The following is an 18,332-nucleotide window of genomic DNA, read 5'->3' on the forward strand; positions in this document are numbered from 1 at the left end:
TCTCTGTCGTTTGCCTTCATCCTGCGCCTGCCGCGCTGCCCGCACAGCTCACCGATGTGCTTTCTGGGTTTCACTGAGGAGCTGTCTCTTCCATAAAACATCGGGGACTTTTGGTGCCAGTTGTCGCTAAAGTTCCTTGAAGTGGCCCCAGCTTCATTTACAGGATTGGGGATTGTTGGAGAAGAAGTCCGATGATCATTGGGGGTGTAGCTTCCTTTGTGGGACATCCTGAGCAGAAGCGCACATTTAAGTCAGAATCAAAGATGCCACAAAGCTCGTGCGCGTACTTCCTAAAGATTACAAACCGTTCCGAGATGTGCCATAGATCAATAGTTGTATCACGTTCTGCAAATGTTTTACTAATATTTCCCAAACTTTAAAATAAGACATAAGCAGTTGTCTTTGTAAATGCAAAACTTTAAGATAACTTCATCTTACCTTAAATAAAACTCAATTTCAAAACTGGCATCTGATCAACAGCCTTAACATTAACAGACAAAGCTTCATCCGGATGGATGGATGGATGAGCACTTACGTCTGTATCCGTGACAGGTGAGCTGATGATGATGATGAAGATGAAGGTCTTCTGTGGAAGCTGAGGCAGCAAAGTAAACGTGTGACTGACTGGGAGATGGGTGCGCATCCCTGTCATTTTATATGGTCTTTATCTTATCTCTTTGCGTCGTGGTCGCCTGAATCAACAGCGTCTGTCAAGTGACCAATCAGCTTCAAGACGCCCCACACAGACAGACACACGCACACACAAACTTAAACTCCCTGCTGCCTTCGTTTCCATTCTTCACAGAGCTTTGTAATATTCAATCAGATACGTGCATATGGCGAAGAACCACAGATGTTCTTCAGGTTAACAATGGTGTTTTAATGGCAATTAAGATTCAAATTTCAGTTTTCTTGAAGTGGATTAACTGAACACGGTGACTTAACTCCTAAATGTTTGCTTGGAGGCAATATCTCTGAATGAGGGAACATTCAGGACCACCTCTGGGAATCTTTGCAGACATGTAGCTACATTTTGGGTGGCGTGATGTTAAAAATCACCCAAGACATGAACAAATGTTTTTAAGACCAACAATAATCTATATATATTATCTATAAATATCTAGCTATATATATTGTTTCTATTATTGCTGTCAAATGTGGTAATAAACAGACGCTACAATGGCCTTGAATCAGTTTGGATACCTTAGTTTGATTCACAGCACTTTCGCATAATAAATATTGAATGCAATATTGCTTTTCTTTTGAGAAAATACTTTTTTAAGCACCACGTGCAGTTTTCCTCTTAGAAGTGTTATCAGATCTGTATATCTTTAAGAAGTGCTTATCGTGCCGCACATTACTCAAAATGTGGATTCATACCCTGCTCTGCAAGGTGCTCATGGTGACAAGGCCACATCAACCCTTCTGAAAATCTTTAGAGTCCCAGGATTTGATTTAGATTTATCTTATTCTTAAATAACATTATTGTTACAAAGCATAACGCTGCGTAATTGAACTGTGCGCATTCCTCGTGACATGTAAGTTTAACATAGAAACAATTAAACTCCGTAAGTTGGCTCTTATTTGTCTGTAGATATTTAAAAGGAGCTTGTTGCAGTTTTGTTAGACCAAAACAAAACCTGATTTACACTTTATGTTTTTTTCTCAATAACATACAAACATTTCAACCAACGTTTGCCTACTGCGTTAAAGCGCGAAAGATATTTGGACAAGAACAATTACGCATGTGGTAAACCTACAATAAGGATGTGACAGGAAGAAACCTGCAGTGTGACTTGAAAGTACAAACACTCCTTTTATTTGTCGCATCAATACATGCACGATTTCTTCGTGTAATTTGTGCAAATATCTGCGCGCTATGACATCTCCAAAACGTGTCCATTGTGGCCATCACTCTATTGCGCATTCACTTATAATAACATATCTTGACTTGTTGAGAGTTCAAGATCAGTTAAATGGGTCAATGTGACGTAGACTCGTTTTTGCTTTGATGAGGGGAGAGGGGGGTGTGTGTGCCAGATCTCAAACGTGATTTACAATTGCCAACAAAGGATCACAGAAAACCTCTCCTAGACTTTCTGTCTAAATATGTGTTTTAGGAGCAATGTGATAACCATATGCTTTCCATAAACTGGACAAATACAACTGTGAGATAGGAGATGGTGGCTTGCTGTTGTAAAAAAGGCTGAAAAAGTCTAAAGTAAACTAGAGTAAACTAGATATTACCACTTTACAAATAATCATCGACGCCAAATTCATGTTCGGATATCGTGGACAGGTGTGGGTTTGAAGTTGTCAGTCTCCCCTTGATTTTTTTTTTTTTTTTTTTTTTTTTTTTTTTTATCAGCGTGCTTGTTATGCAAAGTGTGGGCAAACATAAGCGACCAGTTGCTGTGGAAATGGCAAATATGAGAACAGACTCTGCACGAAAAGTGATTTAACAATATTTAACAATTAACTAAGCAAGCTTCAGAGCAGGTGATACCTGCCCGATGCTCCTGATTAATACTTCCTCTACTACTTCACTTTACAGTCTCTTTTGCTTATTTATGAAACGAAATCTATTTATTATTACTTTAGCAAACAGAGGTACCAGGTGGGGCTTTATTTTCGTCTTCAGCTTTTTGTTTGAAGGACGTTTTGAGGGGCACAATCACAGTCCGACAACTCGCTGACCAGATTGTTGTCATCCCAAACTAGCAGCCACGCCATTCAATGTGCCCCCCCTCCTCTTGTTCTGTCTGGCAAAGAGCTGCTGCGGGAGAAATAAAGAAAAGGGAAACTTCTTCAGGAAAGGAAAAACATCTTTAAAAACATTTAATTGCAACCCGGATGCCATATGCACACCTCTTGTGAGACCCCCCAACAATGTGACTGCCTTTTAGAAAGTATAGAGTGCGCCTTTGGAGACGTGTGCGTCTTTGGAGAGGTGTGCGCATCGTGACCAGCTTGACCCTGAACACATTTTACACAAGAAGTAATTCACTTTTAATGTGCTTTGGAGTTTCCTTTCACAAGCAAGGCATTGTCGCTCTTACCACAGCTTTTGAAGAATGTACACCAATTACAGTGGAATCGCTGGGCTTTGGAGACGGCTCGTCTTTTTGTAAACGTTGAAGATTTCAAGCACAAATAGGGCTGTTACTGCAAGTCGCTTCCTTTCACCCTTTCAGTATCTTTTTTATTGGCTTTTCATCAATCATTTAGGAAACAAAAAAGGCTCTTTTTTAAGTTTAAAGGGTAAAATGTATCCAGAATGTCATCAAATTTCTTAGGCTTGACTGTAAATCTTTTTTTAGATGAGTTGATTACAATATTACAATGATCAGCAGTATGTGGGAGTATTTTTTCTTTTGTTATTTCAATGCAGTAAAGTAACTTTGTCATAATAGCAACCAATGAGTATTTTTGTAATTTTGTTTTTTTAATTTTTTTATTATTGTGTCACAATTGTTAATGAACATAATGACAAGGCAAAATAGAGACAGGAATAAGTCATTTCTGAATTAAAATCTTAAACATTTGAAGCTTCTACACTGTAAAAAAGAAAAAGTTGGGTGAACTTAAAATTTCAAGGCAACAAACTTTGATAAAATTTTAAGTTGAACAGCTAAACTAAATATGTTAAGTTTTGCTTTTGAGTTTGCTCAACTCTAAATTAGGATTTTTTTTACAACTCAATTGTAAATTCCACTAAATTACAATTTAATATTGTAATAACTTTTCATCTTTAGTTCTGGTAACTGTTCCACAAGTTGTACTAATTTTAAAATCTACATGGTTATAACTTTTAATCCTTACTTGCTCCAACTCTTTCATAAGTTGTAATAATTTATCATTTTACACAGTAATAACTCAAATTCTTTCACAAAATCCACTTGAATTTGATTAAGTTAGTATAGCAGAATAATTTAAGAGTAATTTAAAATTGCACACTGCTAATGTAACATAACTTCATAATTTAATTTCAATCACTTCTAATCAAACGCATAAATAATTACAGATACAACATACATCCTCAAAACCTTAGTTTTATTTAAACTAGCAGCATTGAATCAAATAAAAAGGCAAATAAAAAAACAGTTTGTGCTTTTATCAATATAGGAAAAATGAAAGACAACTTGTGCTCATAAAAAAGAACAGTTGGACAGTCCTACGCAATCATGAAAGATATGATTTCAAAGCACTGATGGTTCTGAAAGTGCAGCAGTCCCTGTGTTTGCAAAGCCATGTTGAACCTCCATGATGTGGCTGACAATGTTTCAGCTGAACAGCTTCCATGGCGTTGGTAAACTTGCAGAACTTGAACTGCATTAATTTCAATCTGAAAAACAAAGATGACAATTTTCTGGGAATTAGTAAGGCAGTCAGCAGAAATGTTATTACACATAACATTTTATAAATTTAACGACAATGCAAAGACTAAACTAGACCCTTGAGCTGAACAGAGTACACATTCAGTGTTTTTATTTTTAATAAATTTTGCTGCAGTAAACATTAACTACAAATAACATTTATTATTTAAGGTTATCAACCTATATCTATACCTAAACCCAACACCTACATCAGATTAGGTCAAGAAAGTCAGCAGTCAGTATAAAACAGGACAGTCAATTAAATGTATTTCAATGTTTTTAAACAGAAGGACAATATATCCAAGCCTGGGAACTCACAGTGGGTCATAGTACATTTTTAAAACATTTTTTTAATCAAAAGCAATGTAGTAAATTCAGGGCAGGCCTATATTTTGACCAACACAATGTTTTAAATAGGTAGATTGGCCTTTCCTACCATTACACTGTATAAATTTTTATCAACTCTGACATGACTTAAATCTCATCATTTTAATATGTAAATGGTAGCAGCATGAAGTGTTTTATTGAACTCAGCATGATGTAATTGTTACTACAAAAAAGTGTTACACAAACTGCTCCAATTTGTCCTGATACTTAGTACATGAAATATCAGCTAATGTGTTAGCATTAAAACCCTAATGGCTACTCCTTTAGCTGTAGCTAGTAGGCGAGCATGAATTAACTGAATACTAAGCAGCAGAAGCTAACATGTCTTGTCCTGTTTGAACGGTACTAACCAGCATGCTGGTACCAATGGTATCAGTCCAGATAAGCTAGCGGCTAACTCATGCAGCAGTTCTGCTAACTGATGCTGAGTGAAAAGCTGTTTGTGTTTAAATGTTGAAAATGTGTAGGTTGCCTCCTCCATAAATCCACAACATACTACACAACACTAATCAACAATTCCCATACCATTTAAACTTAATTTAAATAAAAACTTACCTGTGTGGAGTCTTGCTTGTTTTGTTGGGATTACTAACATTCTTGCTTTAAATGCCATTAATACAGGTTTTCAAGTTTTACCTACTTGAATGACTGTTTCGGGCCAACCAATACAAGTTGGATTTTTTGCAGTGTAGTCTTTCCATTTTAGTTCCAGAGAAAGATTAAAGTTCTTAAAGATGTTTTGTGTGAATATGGAACATCATCGTCACTAAACGTATGTCACAACTGTGGACCCATTACTCTGTGAGCACAAGAGACAATTATCTTGTCATGTGCAGCTAAATGCAAAGAAAATACATCTTCTAATAAGTTTTAGGTCACTAAAAATTGTTATTAAGAAAAATGAAAAATGATCTGCACTAGGTCTTGAAATGAATAGATAAATAAAAAAGACCTGATATGTTTATTCTGTCTATTCTATACATCTTCTAATAAGTTTTATGTCACTAAAAATTGTTATTAAAAAAAAATAATGAAAATGAAAAATGATCTGCACTAGGTCTTGAAATGAATAGATAAATAAAAAGACCTGATATGTTTATTCTGGTGTTTTGTTTGGCTGAAGTGGAACCAAAATGCAGATGAGTAAAAACTGAGTAGAACTGTATTTATAGAACCAATTTGACCTGCTATAACTTGAAATAATTACTTTCTATGTTATTAGTCTCTGATATGATTTCAAGAGCACACTTGGTACACTCTTCTTTACAATATTTTTTCACTTGATTGTTTTCTGTCATCTCTCTCACAGTCCCACGGCATTTAGGTGGATGATCAGTAATTCACTGCAACACCTAGATTCTTCTCTTTACATTACTGATGTGAGTTATTCCTTATTAATCCATGACATCATATTTTTGCTGCATACATTTTGGAAGGAAAATAACTAGATAACGAAATAAGAAATTTAATCTGACAGACTAGTGAATGCTTGATGTTCTGCACAGAAAGGGAGAGAAGTTCAAATCTTGCTATTAATTTATTTTTCATTGTGGAGTCAACTGCAGCCATTTTGTTACAGGCTTCCTGTTAAATTGTCATGATGTGATGTTTCGTGTTCTCATTAGTTCCTGGTTTTTTGCTTTATTATGAAGTTTATTCTGTTTTGTTCCTTTGTGTCTGGTTTCCTGTTTTGCATTCCTGTTAGTTAGATTCATTTGGTTTATTCACTTCACCTGTGTCTCGTTTTCTTCATGCGTATTTAGACTCCTTGGTTTCTGTTCCCAGTGATGGTCCATTGCTTGTGCTTGGGCTTTTGTTGGTGTCATGTGTTTGCGTTTGAGTATTTTGGGCATTAAAATATATTTTCATTCAGCATTCCTGGCTCCTGTCCTGCATTTGGGTCCACACCCCCACCCTAGTGTGACATAAACTTGGGATTCTGTTGCACAACCTTTTGTTTTATCTGCAGTTGTCTAAAAGATTACATTCATTTTACTGTCATTTCTCAGCCTACACACAAAGAAACCATAGAGAAATGTTTAATGTTTTATACAACTTTAAAGTTCAAAATTCACAGGACAACCATTTGCACACAACACAGAAAGAAAGAGGATGTAAATGCTGGTAGTGCATATAGTCCAGTTTCTTGCCTAGATATACGGCTGGCTGAATAGGACTGAGTATAAGAGTGATTATATGGAAGGGTGGACAGGACATTGGCCAGCCTAACAACCTGTGAAATGAACCTTGTCAGCTTCCTGGAAGACTTTTTGCAGCAGATGCTTGCTTACCTTCTCCCTGAAGGAAATAGAAGACATTATGGGAGGAGCAGTGTGGGTTCATGAGGAGCACCTTTTCCGATGCACTCCTTGTAAAACTTCAATAAGCAGAAAAGTGTGGCACAAATCATTCTGCTGGCTGCTTTACCTTTCCGTTCAGCTGCACTTCTTTGCAGTCCATGAACCTGGATGCAAGGATGCTTTCTACAAATCCTCAGTAGAAGGCGAGATGAAAGATGACCTCATATTTGACCTGAACATACTTTGTTCTACAGAGGTGTTAAAGGTCAGCTCAATAATTTCAAGTTATTGAGGCACTGTGGTTCCAAAACAAGCCCTGACATTAAAATTCTACCATCATACTGGAGAGCTGAGAAGAAGGGTTTGTGTTGATGTGATTTAATGGACTCCAAATTGTTTTGAAATAGTCTTGAAATCTTACACATATTTATGGGCAGCAACAAGTGCTTCACCAAGATCACAGCTAATGTATTTATTTCTAGGCATTATATTAATAGGCTACACACCAGTACATTATTATTATTATTATTATTATTATTATTATTATTATTATTATTATTATTATTATTATTACATGATACCTTCAATATTTGTAGGCTTTCCGGATGTGTAGTTTCAGTACTCGGCCTCTCGGAGGCGCCGTTTTCACACCTCACAACAAAACAACTTTTTGTCACGTTACAAAAGTAAAATTGGGCGATGCCTTTAGTAAATGTGGAAATTTTGAGAATGTACCACCTAACACAAAGGTAGACCTCAATATGTATTTGCCACCAAATTCTTACAATGTCCACGACGCAGGAACAAAAACGCACCACTGTCTGATCGGTTTCTGATACACTCAGGATTCAGGAACATAATTTCAAAAACATAAACAAAACAATATCTGTTTTATTGTTTCAAATCGTGAGCTCACACTTCTAAGTCAAAAATAAGAATAAGAGTGAGAATTTACTTTTAATGTTATAAATATCAAGTAAGTGAAGTGTGTAATTGTGTAACATGAAACTGACAATGCAAGCCCTGCGTTTAATTTCAACAGAATTTAAATTAAACAGCCACAAAAAATATTGGTGATTAAAATCCCTACTGACATTATTGTGAGTCTATAACATCAATAGGACTAGTTATGGGTGTGAAACGGAGCGACTCTCCTGTTATTTAAGTCGGAGATGTACACAGCGAGCTGGCCGAGCTTCACCCACACAGAGCATTGTCAGATCAGCACATGCGCAGTGCATGCACAGCTGTGTCAGACCTTTCCTTACTTCCTGAATCAGGTTAGCTTTCATAGTAGCATGATAGTGTGAGCTGAGGAGTCAAACAAGCAGTGAGGGGTGATTTTCCGGAGAAACAAACAAAAAGAAGACTGTCGGTGACTTTTTGACTCGGCAACATGGATTACTGGGTTAGTGTCCTCTCACTTTATTTCGTTTGGTCATATTTTGTACAATGTGGCACACAGGACGATAACATTGTTGTTACAAGACGCTTTGAGGAGACTTGTTTATTAGTTGTGAAGTGATCTAATGACCCGACTGCTTGTTCTTATGGATGCACTCGGGATACAAGCAGTGTGTATTGACAGCGACCTCTGTTATCTGTCTTACTGTATATCTTTATTGTCTTATTTGAAGGTTCATTTAACCCACACTGATAGTTTTGCCCCATAACTAGGACACTTTGCATGAGGTAATCAACATAATGATTTCATGCCCGAGATAATAGTTGTATATGGGGCTTCTACTGAACCAAATCCTTATTTATTTTGATTAGATAATCCCTATTTATAGGATTTAAGTCTTCATAAAACTTCTTTAGTGCTGTAAAGGCAGAATAAAATTGGAGATCCTGTTCAACAAAACCTGCAGGAAGTTTAAACAATGTAGTATACATGGCAGTACCACCAGAGAGTTGTTTGCAATTGTGTGGTGTTCCCTGTAAATGTCCAAATGAACTTTTTTCCCACTTTCTGTAACAGCAGATAGACAAAAGAATCAACACAACAGGGTTGTTTGTCTTATCTGCTCTCAGGGCAAGTTTACTGTCTGAACTCCTCCGGAGGACAAAGACATAACTCAAATAAGTTATCTTGATTTTGGCCTAAATGTGAGTTCATGTCATGAAAGCCTTTTAAGTTTTGTAGACTGTTCGAGGACGCTTTCCAAACACCACAGCTGTAATTGTTTCCCCTGTAATGATCCCTGAATGTGTCTGACTAAAAGCCTGTGAATGTGTTGTGCAAGCAGGCTGCTTCTGAGTGCATCAAGCCTTCAAAAGCAGCCACCTCACGTTTCCATGAGAACATGACCTCCTTGAGAGACCAGTCAGATGTTGAATTGGAAAAGTGGGGGGGGGGGGGGCAAAGGATTGGCCGTCCACTTCTTAACAATGAGTAAGACAATGCTGGTTCAAGAGCCTTTGTATAGACTTAGTTTAAGTTTTCCTGAAGCAGAAGTAGCGCTGAATGGTTTGCAGAAGTGTGTGTATGCGGGCAGAAAATGTGTTGAACAACCACAAAGAACTTGTATCTGAAGGACAGGCTTGTTTGTTGCAGCGATGTCAGATAATACCAATCTAATCTTGTCTTTATCACATCCATGTCACTGCAAGCATGTATAGGCTTTATTGAAAATCTCAAATCACATTGTTTTGCATTGTCTTAGTGGCTTATTTGCTTCCCACTTCTTGTTAAACCCGAATGGCAACCTGCTGTACAGAAAGACAGGTACAACTGCAGTTACCTGGGCAGCCACTCCTATAGCTTACTAGCAGTACTTCACTGAACATTTATTATTTTAAAAAAAAAACAAAAAAAAAAAAAAAAACTTTACATTTAATTTAACTTGGCACACTGAGGCTTTAATTATTAGTAATAGTAATTATTATAGTATAGTTATAGTAATTATTAGTAATTAGTCATTTCTTTTCAGATTAAGACAAATGTGAAGAACCTGCCGACATATTTGGCTGTATTTTCATCATCTTGGTAATGTTTATTTCAGCCGCACAGATTGCAGTTACTTAAGATACTGTCTTTTGAACCTTAAGCTTTCTCTATCTGATTGTTGCTGAGGTGGAGTGTCTTTGCTATCAAACTGCCAGCTATTGGGTTGTAAAGACACTGCTGGAGAAAGATAATGGACAGATAATTCTATTTTACTTGTGTAATTTCATGAATCAGTATTTCACTCTAAATCTACTATGATCAAGGTCCAATGAGCCTTGGAAATGGCTTCTTTTAGATTTGGATGGAGCGGTAGTGTTTCAGCTTTTAACTTTGCTTAGGCTGAGAAGTAGAAGCACAGGATTATTTATTGCTCTGGTGTGTTTACAGACAAACTTCCTGTCTTATATGACTGTAACTAGTTGCAACACATCCCCTTAGCTGGCTGGATGTGTTGTTGCCATTTTGGATGGTGGGAGGAGTTTGGTGATAGTGGTCCAGTTAGCTGAGAGTGTATCCTGACTTTGACTTGGTTAATGAAGAGCTGTGTACCTGAGAAAGTGTTAAACTTGTTGTAGTGTCACAAGGAGGAGGTACTCTGCAGGTCTGACAATGTCTTCTGATGTAAGTACTAAAAGTTGTAGCACAGTGGTTTGAAGGAATAATTTTGATGAGTTATCTAGTCCAGCATAACAAAAGAAGTTTTTTTTTACTAAATCATAAGTACTTATGAGTAACTTTTTTTATGCATATCATTGTGTGCAGAGTGCCTTGGAGGTGTATAAGGAGATGCTTCTGCTGTACCTGGAAGAAGGCCGGCGGCAGGTCAACTCACGCTGTGCTGACCTGGAGCCATGGCAGATCATTGGAGCGTCTGTCATTATCACACTGGGAGCTCTCTGGGTCAAAGGCTTCCTCTTCCAACAAGAAAGTAATCATTTTACATGTGACACATGACTGTAAAGTAATCCTGCTAGGCTTTACACCAAAGATAACACATGAAACAAACTCAGTCTTCCACAATTGTAGTAGCAATGCAGCTATTTGCAGTATTTGATACAGTTTTTCTTTTTTTCTTTCAGACTGTTTCATAGCAAATCTTGTCAGAGTTTGGCTGCTATCTTGTATTCTTTGGTTTTACATTCTGTCAGCTTTACATAACCTTTAGGACTATCTTATCTACTGTATGATAAATCTAAATATGAGCAGAACTGCAGTGAGAGCACTTTCTTTAAGCTACCCAATAGTTAGTTACTGAACATGGTCTGGTTGTAAATTGAATGTTTGATTAACGGATTTTTACAGATATTGTAAAATTAGTCAGGAATTTCTAAGCAATAAAATCAGAACTAAGAACCTTAATTCTGGACAAAGTATGAGCATTTCCATAGTCAGCACATATCTTATGCTTGTACTCCAAATTTTGACAGACCTTGACATGTGATTATTGCTAACAGTCAAGAGTTTGTTATTTGTGATTGAATTTCATCACAATTTGACCACAAGCTTCTGCCTTCTCATTTTGGTCCATAGGTCTCACATCCCGAATAAAGAAGCAGTGCTTTCGACTCATCAGAAAAATCCCTTTTGTTGGCACAAGTGTAAGTATCAGTGGTAAATCTGTCTCCTCCGTCCTTAACAAATGTGCACTCTGTTGTCTGAGAGTCTGATGAGTCATTTCTGAACTTCTCCATTGAGGGTGGAGGAATGGGAGCAGACCTTTGGTATACTTCATGCACTTGTGATAACTTGTGCAATTTGCCATTCTGTTATTTCATTCTGATTCACTTTGCAGTATGACACACTGAGCCTTTCTGCTGATTTTACAGTCGAGACAGTTAAAGTTAAATTAATAACTGTGTCTTCTGTGTAAATCAGATCCAGAAGCAGCTGAACAAGGCTTTGGATGACATGTCTGTCAGTGTTTGTACTCTGAAGGAGGGGATGAGCTACACTAAAAAGTTGCCCTCTAAAGGCCTCTCTCAGAGCCAAGTGATGGATAAAATCAAAGATTATGAGACCCTGAGTAAGTGACTATTCATCCCCTATAGTCTTATAGTTTTAGGTGTTTGCAATGTTTTTCACTGATGAATTTATTTGTGGGATTAAAAGCTTGGCATTTTCTAAAGGCACCGTGTCATTACAGATGATGTACAGTGGGAGAAGGGATGTGTTTCTGGTGCCGTTTACTGGGGCGATGAGACACTGACCAAACTCCTGGTGAAGGTACACATCTTGGTAGTACCAGCATAAATGGATTTTGCTATTTATTTATTTAATAAGCAGGTTGAAGTGATTAATTTTTTCTGAATAACAGTAAATATTAACATTAGTTGCTGATTTATGTGTTTTTACTTTGAAGGTATATGGAGATTTTGCATGGAGCAATCCTCTTCATCCAGATATTTTCCCTGGTGTAAGGAAGATGGAAGCTGAGGTCGTCAGAATGTCTTGCACACTTTTCCACGGTGGAGCCGGCTCCTGTGGGACGGTGAGTGGTCATAAACTCAGGTCCATAAGCTCCAGCTGAGGAGAAGGTTGCTTATTTTGATATCTGATGTATGTCCTCTCCCACCTTGTCCAGGTCACTTCAGGAGGAACTGAGAGTATACTGATGGCCTGCAAAGCGTACAGAGACATGGCATACGAACGTGGTGTTAAATACCCAGAAATGTAAGATGAGTCATAAAACAAAACAAAAATCATCTGCATGTCCAGAACTTTAACCACAGAAGCTGTAAAATGTGTTTTATTTCAACTTCTGCAGTCTTGCACCTGTGAGCGTCCACGCAGCTTTTGACAAAGCAGCACATTACTTTGGGATGAAGCTTGTTCATATTCCCCTTGACAAGAAAACTATGAAAGTAGATGTGAAGGTGAGGGGGGGGGGGGGGGGGGGGGGGGGGGGGGGGAACTGAACAGTGTGTGGGACTGACTGCTGTGGTCAGATGTTAGTTATAATTTGTGTTTGTTGTGTCTAAAGGCTATGAGGAGAGCCATCAGCAAAAACACAGCCATGCTCGTCTGCTCAGCACCTCAGTTTCCTCATGGGATCATGGATCCGATCGAGGAAGTAGCTAAGGTAAGAAATACATATTTTTTTCTCATAGAAGGGATCCAAAATAAAAATAAACAAGAGGAAAATAAAAATCTTTGACACTTTGCTGTTTTTGCAGCTAGCTGTCAGCTATAATCTCCCACTGCATGTGGATGCCTGTCTGGGTGGGTTTCTCATTGTATTCATGGCCAAGGCTGGTTACAAACTAGCTCCATTTGACTTCAGGGTAAAAGGCGTTACAAGCATCTCTGCAGACACCCACAAGGTAAGGAGTGGTTATTTATTCCCTTCAGAATTACCATTAGTCTTCTATGATATTCTTGATATGTCCAGTTTCATCTCTAAAATGGCAAAACAGAAGTCATGATGTGTAATAATGAACCCTGGAAGTATCATTTTATAATGTATGATAAACAGTAGAATCTGTTTATTCTGAGATGGTATGAAGCTTTACCTGTAATGCCATTAATACTGCTTTATCAGTGAATAACATTTCTTTCCAGTATGGCTACGCCCCCAAAGGCTCCTCCGTGATCCTCTATAGTGACACAAAGTACCGTCAGTACCAGTACTTTGTAGCTCCAGACTGGCAGGGGGGGATTTATGCCTCACCCTCTGTAGCGGGCTCCAGGCCAGGAGGAATCATCGCTGCCTGCTGGGCAACCATGATGTACATGGGAGAGAGTGGATATGTTGATGCAACCAGGAAGATAATCAGCACTGCACGCAAGATCAAAACAGAGTAAGACAAAAATGCATGTATCAATAACACTGCAACCCCACCCCCACTCCGCCGGTAACATCCGTGCTGTTTTTATCCTTTCTGGCAGACTGCGAAAGATAAAGGGAGTGTTTGTGTTTGGGGATCCCGAAGTGTCAGTGGTAGCTATCGGCTCAGATGTGTTTGATATTTTCCGCCTTTCAAATGCACTGACGTCAAAGGGCTGGAATCTGAACACGCTGCAGTACCCCTCAAGGTAGGTGTTAAAAGCCATCTTTAATTTGATGGATTTATGTGTGACAGGTATTCACAATCGCATGACTTCCTCGTCCACAGCATCCACATTTGTTGCACGGTTTTGCACACCCAGCCAGGCGTTGCTGAGCACTTTATTCGTGACGTCAAAGAGCAAGTCGCCATTATCATGAAGAATCCTTCAGAGAAAACCACTGGAATGGTGAGCGGGCTTGTGTCCAGATCTGATGAAGTTGGTATTGCAAGGTCACACTTACAAAGCAGACACCACAGTAGCATGAACACTGTAGCTTTGCAGTAGTCATAGCTAACTGCAAAATTCTCCCTTTCGGCTTTTTGACAAAACTTTGACCATTTACATCTCTGTGCATTTTGAATACTCTGAATAGTTGCATTTTATTTCTATTTTTTTGTTATTACAAATTAGATGCATTCTGGTAATTCTGCCGTTATCTTCCTCTACCCTGATCAGGGACTGCGGCGCATGGACAGAGCACATAGGCCAGTTTAGACAGACTCGTGTTTTTTGTTTTTTTTTTTGTCAGTTGGAGAAAGTTATCCGACCCTGAACTTATTATCTATGTGGGTTAGTTTGGCTTTGAAGACTTTGAAATGGTACAACACCAGTCAGTCGAACATGTTTTCATGTGTTATTAAAATGTCTTGTTTTAGTCAGCCTAATGAATGATGATTATTTATTTATATATACTTCCAGTCAAAAGTTTGGACACACACTTTCCCATTAAATCCAATGGGAAAGTGTGTTCAAACTTTTGACTGGTAGTGTATAACATATATGTATCCAAGCTGCTTGTTGGGTAAAGTATCCACCCGGCCCAGCACATCTGTGGCACTAGAAGTAAAATAAACTATAGCTAATCCAGCATAATCCAGCTCAGAGGGAGTAAAGTCACTGAACACAAAGAGGAAAAAGAGATCTTTATAAGTAAATATTAATGGATATTAAGATGTATTTGTCATTGTTAGATCTTATTTCTTTGTTTCTGTTAAATCATTCTTTTATCTCATCTTTTTGCCATTGTGTGTTTGTCGTACTTTTTGAGAAGTGTGTGCAGTCTTTGGCTGTGACGGTAGCAACTGCATTTGTGATTATTAGCTCCACTTCATACACATTGCTCTCCATTGATTTCCATCAGTGTACCTACATTGAGTCTGCTTTTCTATGTCAACATGGACATTTTCTGAATTGAAGTGGAGGACTGCTAGAGAAGCTATCGTTAAAAGGGCTAATAATTTCACAGCAGTCATAGTCGACTATATCAGAAAGAAAAGAAAATCCAAAACCTGCCCATGCTCACTCACTTGTTAGATAACTTCCATCTTCCTGTTGTTTCAGGGAGCCATCTATGGCATGGCCCAGTCCATCCCAGACAGATCCATGGTGACTGAGATCTCCCGAGGCTTCCTGGACTGCCTCTATAGCACTGAGGTGCCCAAGTCAAACACCAGCCATATGAATGGCAATGGCAAAGCCCACTGAAAAGCCCGAACCCGCTACCGACAAACTTGCTTGCTGCCTCCCCGAACTCCGAGTTGATCACTCAACGGTTGCCTTATTTCACATACTGTATGGAAAACATCTGCAAAGCTCATAAGAGCACAAGCCATCATAAATTTAATCAACCCAGAGCGGAAGTGCTTCTACCAGCTGTGCCTGCATGGCAGACAGGAAGTGACTGGGTCCAAACGAGTTTTAATCATTTTTTGATTGAATTACATCACAAGTGTGTGTTTTTGTGTGTGTGTGAGTTGTCTTGTAGTTCATTTCAATTTTAGCTTTTAATATTTTTCTTTTAATCATGATCTCTTACTGATATTACATAACAAAACCTTTTCTTCCCTTGTCTGATCATTTCAGCCCGTAATCACTGCTTCATTGCCTGTGACGTCGTCGTGTTGGACAGTGTGAGGATGCAATAAAACACAAACCACTGTAAACTTGTCAGTCACAGTGCTGCCCTCTAGCATGAAGGCTGATGTAAAACTCAAGACTGACTGCGTATTTCTGCTGAAAGTATCCTGCAGCACTGTGCAAAAGCACTGCAGCGCCCTGACAGAAACATATCAGGTCAATCTGGAAATCACTTGAAACAACACTTATGGCAGGCGTTTATCTCTGAATGTGACATTCATTTAGTTTCTTTGTGTCTGCAGTGGTTAGATCTGTGGACAGTGGGACAATTATTTGGATGATGGGAGCTTTTCATGTTATTGAAACTGTTTAGAAATTGAAATAAGGGAGAAGAAGGGCATTAATATTTAGAAACCTTACAGAGAAACCCACTTAAATATTATTTATCATTGCCGAAAGGACTTAAGACTTCCATTTCTAGTTCAATACAACATTATCAAGAAGCAAGGACTCAGTATTTTTCATCTTAATGCATACTCACCTGTGTACCACTTTGTTTTTTAATATTATTTGTCTCCTAATTTAATCTACCTCAGTTTCTACGTGATGCAAATGACATTATTATTCATCCACTCAATAAGGTGACTGTTTTCTATGTCTAACATCAATTTTACATCTAGGGAAGTTCAAGTGTAATACATTTTTTTTTTTAATTTTCTAAAAATCACTGACTCTGAAATGCAACTGAGGCTCTTTATCCACAGATGGAGTAGATTTTGTCATGGGAGAAACGTTCTGCTTGTGGATGTATTATTTGTTGTTAACCATCTATTCGGCAGCATAAGGAGACACAAAAAGTTTGGTAACATGCCTAATGTAACACCAAAATAACCTTGTTTTCTTCTAATGTTGAAATTGTTCTCATGTTTGTGCAATAAATGTTTTCCTTTTATGAAGTGAGATCAAGTGGGATGCTCCGTTAGAGGCGCACTGGTGAACAATGCGTCATCAGCCTTGATGGTGTAATTTGGGCACTTATTTGTGACCCCTGGGAATTCATTAATCACTTAAGTTTTTTTTATTAATCACATACGGCTTCTGTTTTATTTTACATACTAAGAAGTTTTAAAGAGGTTAAACCCAAATTTATTTGCGTTCTATTTTTGCCAGTAATTATTGACACTGGTGACCTTTTAAAAGGTGTAATTTAACAGGAAATAATAAAAAGAAAAGGTATTTTAAATTTCACTTCATGAATGCAATAAGTGTAAAATACTGGTTATTTGTCTTCATTCAGTCTGAAATGGAAAGGAGGATGACAATACTTTTTAGCAATGAGTCATTATGTTTGGCTCTGAAGGAGTAACTTAAATTGTTTTTTTTTTTTGGTTAAATGGCCACAAAGTTTCTTTTAAATAAAGACATACAGTAAATTTCTTTCTGAGCAGTAACATTTATTTTCACATTTTACATTTTTCAACAAAAAATATACAAATTTATCCTTTTTTCCCTGTTTTTGGGACAGCTTCTGGCAGTTAGTGTTTGGAGACAGTTTTCCTTTGGTGAGTGATTGGCTTCTTCATGACTAATTTTAACATTATGTCTGTTTTTTGTCTTGTTTTTATTTTATTTTGAAAAGAGCTCTGGATCTCAGAGGTGTTTTGACATATACCCTGCCTGTTCAGGACATGGTTCTAAATGTCCATTTAAAGATTTTGTTAGATTTCTGTAATAAATGCCCTGATTGCAAGTTAAGACACACCTGATGGGGTGTGTTTTCCATCGACAGCATTAGCCTCTTTCCCACTGTAGGAACCATTTGACGTTCCTGTAACCTTTTCAGTTCTTTGGCGCATTCGGACAGATCGGAACTTAGGGACCATGCCCCTGAGTTCCTATAACCATTTCAGCGCCTACTCAACTTCCGGGTCTTTCCTTAGTTCTGTAGGAACGCATCTGACGAAGCAGGCTGACGTAGGTGATAGCTACGCCCTCGCGCTGAGCGCCGCTACTTAATTTCCGCATCGTCAGACCCCGCCATTTTTAAAAACCACTGTTTACGGAAGCATGGAGAACGCAGCTGATAAGTGGACGGACGACGAAGTCAGAGCCCTGCTGGCCGTTTTTTCAGCCGAGGAAATCCAGAGGGGGTTCGAAAGCACACAAAGAACACGATGGCCTTGTCGCTCTCCATTTTTGCTCCTTTGTGGTGTTTTCCTCTTCGCGGTTTGTTTTGTTGCTGAGTGGCGCTAAAATAACACGTCACTGTCGCAGATGGTTGCGTCAGATCGGTAGCGATCGGGTCTCCGACTCATGTCCGAATGCAAAGTGACACGGTTCTCTGGCGAAGGACAGTTCTTAGAACGCTATTAGTTCTCAGAACGCAGTTCTTAGAACGTCTCTGTCCGAATGAGA

The 18,332-nt window shown here is 38.3% G+C and overlaps 1 protein-coding gene across 1 annotated transcript; it reads left to right on the top strand.

Moving 5' to 3' along the window:
* Positions 1 to 8,379: 8,379 nt before the first annotated feature.
* sgpl1 (sphingosine-1-phosphate lyase 1) lies at positions 8,380 to 17,126 on the top strand. The gene is made up of 14 exons (XM_079248665.1): positions 8,380 to 8,471; positions 10,776 to 10,941; positions 11,544 to 11,611; positions 11,889 to 12,036; positions 12,157 to 12,236; positions 12,373 to 12,501; positions 12,595 to 12,683; positions 12,778 to 12,886; positions 12,994 to 13,092; positions 13,187 to 13,333; positions 13,572 to 13,810; positions 13,899 to 14,045; positions 14,126 to 14,246; positions 15,402 to 17,126. Exons 1-14 carry the CDS (start codon positions 8,460 to 8,462, stop codon positions 15,543 to 15,545), a joined length of 1,698 nt encoding a protein of 565 aa, XP_079104791.1. The 5' UTR covers positions 8,380 to 8,459; the 3' UTR covers positions 15,546 to 17,126.
* Positions 17,127 to 18,332: the final 1,206 nt, after the last annotated feature.

The sequence above is a fragment of the Telmatherina bonti genome (genome assembly GCF_933228915.1).
Source record: "Telmatherina bonti genome assembly, chromosome: 11".
In the NCBI taxonomy this organism is placed as follows: Eukaryota; Metazoa; Chordata; class Actinopteri; order Atheriniformes; family Telmatherinidae; genus Telmatherina; species Telmatherina bonti.

Bases quoted from the DNA above. Each gene is read 5' to 3' on its own strand.
- sgpl1 (XM_079248665.1), top strand. The intron at 12,502-12,594 runs GTGAGTGGTCAT...CACCTTGTCCAG, and splicing joins GAGCCGGCTCCTGTGGGACG to GTCACTTCAGGAGGAACTGA. The intron at 13,334-13,571 runs GTAAGGAGTGGT...ATTTCTTTCCAG, and splicing joins TCTCTGCAGACACCCACAAG to TATGGCTACGCCCCCAAAGG.